Here is a 9,548-nt window from a genome sequence, read left to right on the forward strand (position 1 = left end):
GAATATAACAAAAAGTGTATCTCGAGCCGGTTTCTCAAACTTACCTACCCCACCTTTAATAGTGATTACTGCATGCCAAACAAACAGATGCAAAAACAAAGAGATGTCAGGGGATTCAAAACAAAGTACAAATGAAATGAAGGATTACAAATCAATGCATGAACACAACAGAAACACAACTTTCAAGATCAAATGAAGCAGCAAACAAAGAATGATGAGTCTCTGAGACACACGTGCTATTGGGCAAACAATGCACACTGCTTGGGAATAACTGGAGTGTTATTTTCCACCAAGTACTTTTTTGAGGCGTAAAAATATTACTATCGTTTTTTTAAAGGCTGCAATGAAAACTTTGCTAAGCAAAATACAACTCCAATAAAATAAAAAAACTCATATTTATAAAAATAAAGTTGATTGAATTGAAAAAATTACTCTTTTAAACCAATAAATCCTTTTATTCAAATTGAGGATTTTGTTCAAGTAATTTTAGTTTCTTTTTTCAGAGGTGATGATGTCATGATACAGGAAAGACAGACCTCAAGAACAGCTTTAAATAAAAATAAAAAAGAAGGAAAGTACATTCCTAGTATCCTTTATTTCAATGGCATGCAGCTTCATGCAGATATGAATGAAAAAGCCAAGAGAAATTAGATCTGAAAAAACAAAAAGGAAGCATGGAGTGACGACGATGACACCGGAGTGAAGCTAACGCTAACGCTAACCTTCAGAGAGATACTGAGTGTCCGGCAGGCTGGTGTACGTGTGAATGTCGCTCTCTGAGCCCAGAAGAAGAAGAAGAAGAAGAAGCAAAAACCAGCGGAGGAGAAAGAGTTCGTTCGGGTTAGTTTGGAGAAAAAAAGTGTTAATCATTAGATTTTTCAGTTAAGTTCAAGAAAAACAATCAAGAAAAATAAAAAAACATGACGGAATCGTTTTCAGTCATTTGGATAGAAAAAGCAGAAACCTTTTAACTTTTTCTCATGGCAAGTCCAACAGCAGTACAACATATTAACAAACATACATGGAACATATTTATTTATATGTATCCGATTTGTATTTGTCTCACCTCCTGGACTCGACTCGTCTGTCAGAATCTGCATGCTGGAGATCCGAGACAGCTCCACCTCAAAGTGACTCTCGCCGTCCATGAACAAATACCTGGAGTTTGTTAAATAAATATATTTACACTTGAAATCCACATGTGATTCTTGTTTTGTATACTTCAAGAGAAATATCTGTTTACTTAAGATGTTGTTATCTTTGGCTCTTTGAATATCGCACATAAAATAAGGATTTTCAAAAAGCTGACCTGTGGTTGTTGGAGAGGCGACACATCATGGTTTCAGATTTCTCCGACGTTCCCAAAGTGGCGACAAAGGAGCCGCCTGAAATCAGAGGAACAAGTTCACATGTGGTAAACTTTAAAGACGGGAACATGTAGCTTCTGCAACACTGCAGTAAAATGAAGAAATATGTTTAAATTTGATACATTTATCTTTAAACCACTAACATATTTTACATTAAATGTTACATGCTTTTATCCAAAGCGACTTACATACTCAATACTGTGGGAAATCCCAACAGGAGCAATTTGGGTTGAAGTGTCTCAGGGACACAACGACATGCTGACTGCTGTGGGGTTTGAACCCGTGACCCCCTGATCCAAACACCTACAGACAACCCACTGCGCCACACGCCTCCATATTTAGATCTTTTATCTGACCTGTTTACTCTTCATTATGTTGTATTTTCATTGAATTGTTTGACACCACATAAATAACTAAAGTTCCCCTCTCTGCTGATCTATTGATAACTCCATGATCAATAAGGCATGAGGCTGACATGCTGCAGCTCCGGGCTGCTGATGGATTTTTTATCACAAGCTGCTGCTGCTGTGTATTTATAGCCTCTCAATGACCCACAACACCAACACAGTGCATTAGCAGGGCAGGAGAGTGGAGGGCACTCAGAAACATATTTCAGAGAGGGTTTTTATAGTATTTCTGCTTCCTGTATATGTTTAAACGGTAACCGCGTGTGTCATGTGACATGTTTCAGGTCAATGGGTCATAAAGTGAGAAAGCAAGCGGAGGAAAAAACAAAACACTAAATCACTGAGCTCTCCTCTAATGCTGTTTTTAAGTTACTTTTATTCGAGTTCACGAAAAAACATTAACTTTAAATTTAGACTTTTTTTATTTATACGCACATTTGAAACGGTAACTGAAACTTACTTAACAAACGGTCAGACTTTTCATTCTAATTTTTTCAGCATAAATAACAGCTGAACATTTTAGTGGATTGATCAATGAGATGGGGAATCTTTTGACAATTGATTGTCACTTGCAACTTAAAAATAAAAAATAAAATGTTGGTTTAAATTCAAAGAAGCTGTTTTAGTGTTTTACTTTGACTTGTATGACAGTTATAACTGGATGTTTTGAGGTTGTTGTTTTTTTTTTACAGCTGCTCAGATAAAACAAGCATTTAAAATATGAAACTTTGTATTGAAAGTATAATATACTATTTTCCTGCAATTATTTTTGATTAATTCAAATATTAATTAATTGATTAAATTCTTGTAAATAGCACGTGTTTTCTTGATTTGTATCACCACCTAAAAAATAAGTTTTCTTTTGAGTCCGCATACCATATTAAAATTGTAAAGTTTCTACCTTTCAAACCCTGACTGAAGGACACAGATACAAACTAATAATCTAAGGCTGGTCTTCTCACCTCCCAGAAGCACTTTGAGCTGCTTGTCGTAGAACTCCATCTCTTTCTGCGAGGCGAGGCTGCACTGAGCGCACTGCCGCACCGGATCCACGAAGCACATCCGGGCCAGCGCCACCTTCTTACTGCAGCACTTATCACAGAAACACCGGCCGCACCGCCGGCAGTGGTGCTGCAGGGACACGAGGAGACATTTGGTTTAAATGTTAAGAGAATGTCTAATATACTGTGCAAGTCACATTAAACCTGACACAAAAACATAACAAAGTGTGTTAAAACAACATATTATAGTTCTGATAAGTAGCAGGTTTAACAAAATAACTACATTGTGTCTCTGCCTTTTGACTAGGATCAAGTGTATAAAATAACTCCCTGTGCTGACTTCACATTAGGATGAAGCTATTATCCAGAGCAACTTGAAATAAGTTCCTTAATTATCCTTATTTTCATTTGGTTATTCAGTTCACTAATAAATGCATTAATTAATGCTTATATCTGCATCACAACACTTATTTCAGGGCGGAACTGAAGGTTCAATCAGATCAGACTTTGGACTTTGTAAAGTTGTCTTATACAGGAATGGAAAAGGAAAAATTGAAGATTCAAACTAAAATCACCTTTTAATTGTCATACAGTATATTGACATATATAATGAAAGTTAGAAGAACAAATGGAATACAAAAAAACAAATGTGTTCCTTTCTGTAGGAGTCTGACTGACGCAGACACAGGAGTTCTGTCAGCAGAAAGGGAAGAAATATCGAAATAACTGACGCTTTCCTGAGAAAATGTGAATCACTGACACTTATAAGAAACTGAGGTCATCTGATGATAGTGAAAGCAAACTAGAAAATGTTTAGTTAAACCTCTTCAGCTGTTGAAAGACACCAAGAGAACTATAAATGTAATTTAGACTTCTTTTTTATGGTTTAGTTCAAATGCAGACAGTAATAAAGGTTGCTACAAAGGTTTAAAAAGTATCAGCAAAAGACTTACTGAACTGATTTTGCTGTAAACAGAACGTTTTTTATGGAAAATATGGTAATGGAGATGTGGAAAAAGCAGAGGCACAGATAGAGTGTTATTATGTCAGTAGTTACAGGAAAAACAGTCACCACAGAGCCCTCAGTGTGCCAAAATAAATTAACAGAAGCCAAGTGGGGGAATAAAAACCCTTCACAGCACTTCACAAGCCTCATATTCTTATTTTGTATGTATTAGATTAAGCTGTGATTTGTTACCATGGCTGTGTTTGCAAAAACAAAAACAGACCTTTCTTCTGATGAAGTCAAACTTGGTGTCACACTGCATACATCTTGCACACTGGAAGACAGGAAAGAGGAAAAAAACAGGATGTTACACAACATGCTGAGCCATGCAGAATCAACTTTAACTGTTTTTTTAAAAGATGTCTTACCATTTAGTCATCAGCAAAACAAAAAAGTATTCTAACGATTATAACTCAATTTACAGATTTAAAAACATGTTTGAGACTTTTTACTTATACAATAATCAAAATGCAGGACTGTCACTCGCATAGTTTTGTTATTATTTTACATTTATACTTTAACGTCAATAAATAATTATAATTCTTATTCTAAATCAATTATAACCATGCATTGCCTCTTTTGTTTATTGTTTTAAAGATTTGAATACCTGAACACATTGCTGCTGTAACAAAATGATGTATCTATCTATCCATTTAAACACAGTTAATAGATTCATGTTTGGCACAACAATCAACAGCAAAGAGATAATTAACTTTATTGGCTGTGGTTCAATGTAAATCAGGTCAAAGTACCAGGGTTAACAGACAGTTGTTGTTTGTCTCTATTAACCTTTTGCAGTAGCTTTCACTGATAGAAAGCTACTAGCTTAGCAGGAGTTACACTTTGACTAGTGGGAACACACCCGTTAGCTAACAATCGAAACACGTGTGATTTCTAACTTTGATGATGATATAACTTCATAACTGGGGGTGAAAGCTTTTATTTGACATATAAACATCTGGTGATCTAACTGGGTGTGTTAGCTGCCAGGATGGCCGGGTTAAAGCACAGTCTCGGGGCCAACTGCGATGTCCAGCAGCCGTGCTAAGTTAGGCGCAGTTAGCATACAGGACACCGGGTAACTGGACGATTTACCTTCAAAATAAAGGCATAACCAAATAAGTTGGATAAAAACATTAACAAATATTATTGAACTACAATTCGGAAGTTTAGAAAGCTATGCTACAACGCATAACATAGTAAGGAACCATGTATATGTTTTTATTTAAGTATTCCCTCTCATTTTAATCTTGCTTCATCGTGTTCTCGGTGGTTAGGTTTGCAAACAAAGCGTTTATTTTGAAAATCTCAACCGGAAAAGCAGTGTTTAACATCAAGCTAGCTTCTCGCAGCTCCGATAGCTAATCGCTGTCAAACAAATCCTCCCCGCCTTGCCTCACCTCTTTATCGGGGACCCACTGCGGCTCGTTCAGGGAGAAGGGGCTGTGAAAGGCTCCGTTTTCGGGAACCATGCGCAGACCGCTGGGGCTCCGGACCAGTTTCTTTCCATCAGGCAGCGCAGACATTTTTGCTGCTACCAGCTGTTTCTCCTTCTGCCACAAACTCCTGTCTGGTACACACCCTCTGTGAATGACTGACAGGGGGTTTGACCAATGACAGCACAGAGCTGATATCACGTGGTGCGTTGGGTTCAGTGGAGGGTTTTGGTTTTTACAACGCCACCCAAAAGTCAAACAGGAATAAATTATAAAAATAATCAAAGGAATTTAAAAAACAAGACAAAATAAATGATACAAATTATAAATTCAATTAAAAAAAACACACCCAAAACATACTTTAAAAATAATACAATTAAAACTGAATTTAATACATTTATTATTATTTATAATCATTTTGTAGACCTGAAACAGTTTTCTTGGCTAATGCTATTTTATTAAAGTCCTTATATGTTTGTTTTTTTGTTCAATGACCGTATGTAACTACATTGTTATAATTATAGACGTTTTTATATAATACATCCCGAAAAAATCCTCCACTATTTGAGGCACACTAACTTTAACTTGCACACCATAATACATAGGCTAAACAAATCCCAGTAAAGCATCGTGAATTTGACTGTTTATTCAAATGCAGAGTGTGTAGGAGAATCAGTTTGCAGACAAACCTTTCCACAATTACAGAGACATTTGAAAGTAAAAACAACTCACATTTCAATATGTTGTTGTTATTAATCTCTAGACACCATAAAAGGAATACAGTTCTGTCTAAAACAATAAAAGCTTACACGTCTGTCAATTTCATCCAGGAACCTTTTCTGTACATGCAACATATACAGAGGGGGCGCTTTTGTTTCATATTTAACATGAAGGGCTGCAAAATAATTTCCTTTTACACACAAAAAAAACTTTCTGCAGGACAACTTAACATTAAATCTTGTATTTATTTAATCATTGTGCCCAGTTAAATGCAGATTTAGGAGCCCTGATGTCACTGTGTGAAGCGATGCATGAGGAAGATGCAGAAAAAAGGGTTTGTTTATTTTTCTGCAGACACATAACAAAATATCTTATTATAACCTTATTCATTCAATTGTTTTTTTGTTAATAAAACGTATATAAAACCTGAGACCTTACTGTTATCTTAACCGTTCACGTCACCGCTCCACACAACAACACGGTCCACAGACAGGGAGATGAAATAACACAAATAAAACTATAAGAAGAAGAAATAAAAAATGCAAAAAAAGGACACAAGAAACACAAAACTTTTCTTTGTTGGCTGCACTTCCATAAATCCATTCATTTACATTCACGTCATCAGAAATAGTCTTGTGTTTAACTTTTGATTCATAGTTTCTTTCACAGGGCAACAGTTTGAGCAACCTCTCTGACAAAACACTAAGCAACAGCTTTACTCAAACAGAGCATTATTATTAGCATGTATTATATATATATTACAGTATATATACATACAAATACATACAAACAAATATTAAAAGGAATATTTCTTTTTTATTTCGTAATTTTTATGTGAAATTGTAAAACACAACTTCAAAATCACTTCCAATCAGATTGTAACATGTGTCCAGTTTCAGTTTGCCATTCATCATATCATTATTAGACACTGGAAAGACACAATTAGTAATGATAAAATAAAACTATAATGTCATATAAAGTTTTCTTCTTGTAGTTTTCAGGAGAAACTCGGAATCACATATATTCCGTTTTTATGTTTTTGCCTTTCTATGCTTTCATATAAACCCACTTTGCATCTTGACCACAAATTCTAAACGTTTTATAGAAAATATAAACAATTCGTTATCACTTTGTTGCCAGTCGCTGCAAGTGTTGCCTGTCTAGATTTGCCTGTCTAGATTTGCCCAAAATGTGGCCCAGTTCCTCAAAACCATCCGACGTGTTTAGGTTATGTGCCTCGTTACTTTGTGGATCCTCTGACAATAAGAAGACTGATCAACAGTCTACTAGAAGCTTCAACACAGCTGACTCTGCGACGTCAAACAGATAAAATCACCGTTACAAAGAAAATAAAAATACACTTCATTCAGAACATTTGATTTTTAGCATTTTATAAAAATCACCGCGGCTTAGATTTAATTATTGCAGGCACAAAGGAAAAATTACCACAAATATTATTCATTTGATCAAATCAATTTCTTAGTTTTTTATTTACATTTCAGGGCTTCATTTTTTCAAGGAAAAAAATAGATTTATATAGTATAATATTTTTACTGAAAGCCTTCATTTAAATTCTTAAATTTTTTATTAAAGAATGGAATATATTTAATTAAATAAATGACAAATTACAGTTTTTCCAACAATAAAACCAAAGCTTCATATAACAATTAAAGTTAATTTGATCTCCAATACTTTAAAACAAATCCCCATACTATGCAGAGGTTCAAGATTTGATTTAGTCGGTACAATTATTATCTTTGATTTTTTTGTTATGTGTCCCAATCTCTCCAGTTAAAATCCCTTAACATTGATTGCGGACATTTTTTTTTACAAAAATCTGAATTTGAAGAAGAATTTAGTCAATTCAGCCTGATGGTGTTTTTTTGGAAACCTGACCCTTTTTTAAAGATGGACAAAGTCTAAATCTGTTCAGGGTCCACATTGTTTGGTTAAAGACAGAAATGTGTGTCTTGCAGATATAAAAAATAAGTATCAAAAGCTGGCAGATTATATATTTTATTTAATTATTCCAACAGCTTTTCTGGTGTTAGGGTTTGCAGCGTTTCATTGTCTTATAGGAAAATATATCAAATAACTTCTGCAGTTCTGCACAATTTACAACTTCATTTATGTGATGCAGAATCAACTTTGTTATTTATTGTCATGTATATTATTAGATTATTAAATTACTTGTAGTTTTAAATAAGACTTTGCATTTAAAAGTGTATCCCTAACATACGATGATATTTATCATTAAACCATAGCCTATCTATATTTACTATTTACAGGAGAAATACTCCCTCTTATTTTGGTAAAAGCAAATACATGTTTTTAATTTGCATCTTAAATCTCTATTTTAACTAAATTACACAATTTCTACTTTTTGGTTGTTGTTTTTTCCACTTGTTTTAAAGTGTTGTCTTGATTTAATACGAATATACCAGGAAGTAAAAATAAATGCTGTAACTTTTTCTCCGTTAAAGTGTAAAAGTGGGAGATCCTGAGAGCCTTTTTTATACAGGAAGATAGAAAGATAAACTCTTCAGAGCAGCGCGAGGACAGAATAACATAAAACATCATTTACAAAAATAAACCCAAATGTAAACGTAGACCTTCATACAGCAAAAGCAAAATCTTCTATCAGCGCAGGACAGAACATTTTAGGAGAGTCACTTTTCTAAAGAGTTGAGTTTTTCCTCCACAGGACTCCAACATTTGTGTTGAGGGAGAGAAACATATTTAAGATAACACAGGGATTTTAGCCTTTGCAGACCATTGACATGAACAGGAACCTACAGTATATAACACACTACAGGAAAAGGAAAACCCCAAAAGGCATAATAGGGCCTCTTTAATTAACCCAGTTCAGAACTTCATTTAGAAATCTGCAGATTGTAGTTTAGCGCTAAGCTAACGCAGCGCTAAGCTAACGTCCGGTTCAGCCTACAGAGAGACGTCATTGCTGGACTTTCTCTGCAGAGTGGCTGCAGCTTTACCAATTAAAAACATTGTTCTGTATCTCATTGCTTGAGTTAAATCTCAGTGGGTGAAGTTATATAAAGTATTTAATATTCCAAAGTTAATAACAAAGTTTCCTTAAGTTATGTATTTCCTGATTCCCTTATGAGCTCATTAGTGATATCACTTTCTGAAAACTGTGATAACAAATTCTAAAGCTGTGCTTAACAAAATTCATTCAACTTGATGAAGGTTTACAGACTGAAACTTCGTCAATGAATGAACTACAGTGAACTACAGGATGTTAAGAGTTATTTTTTCAATATTTCAAGTTCTTTCTGAGTTTTCGGCATATCCACTCTTGTAGGGGGAAATTAAAAAAGCACAAAAACAACAGCATGTGGAAGACACACGTGTAGCCATCTTGAGATAACAACATAATGAAAATTCAACAAAATATCAAGTGAATTTGACCCTTTATAGCATGGTTTGTTTAGGATTTAGGCTTCAGAGGTCGCAAAGCTAGTTCACCCACCTTGATTTAACTCGGGCCATTTATCAATGGGCTGTCAGAGAAATGTTTAACACTAAAGCTCCACTCTGCATCTGCCTATAAGCAAAAGCATTACATATTGAAAAAGGACACACACACA

General features: G+C 34.8%; 1 protein-coding gene across 1 annotated transcript; it reads right to left on the reverse strand.

Annotated features, from left to right (window-relative positions):
• On the reverse strand, positions 1-5,356 carry zfyve21 (zinc finger, FYVE domain containing 21). Its single transcript, XM_010794011.1, has 6 exons — positions 5,182-5,356; positions 4,005-4,055; positions 2,737-2,905; positions 1,310-1,385; positions 1,067-1,158; positions 1-776 (listed from the first exon to the last, which is right to left on the reverse strand). The coding sequence occupies exons 1-6, from the start codon at positions 5,305-5,307 to the stop codon at positions 718-720; spliced, it is 573 nt and encodes a 190-aa protein (XP_010792313.1). The 5' UTR covers positions 5,308-5,356; the 3' UTR covers positions 1-717.
• Positions 5,357-9,548: the final 4,192 nt, after the last annotated feature.

The sequence above is a fragment of the Notothenia coriiceps genome, unplaced genomic scaffold (assembly GCF_000735185.1).
Source record: "Notothenia coriiceps isolate Sejong01 unplaced genomic scaffold, NC01 NC01_scaffold00037244, whole genome shotgun sequence".
In the NCBI taxonomy this organism is placed as follows: domain Eukaryota; kingdom Metazoa; phylum Chordata; class Actinopteri; order Perciformes; family Nototheniidae; genus Notothenia; species Notothenia coriiceps.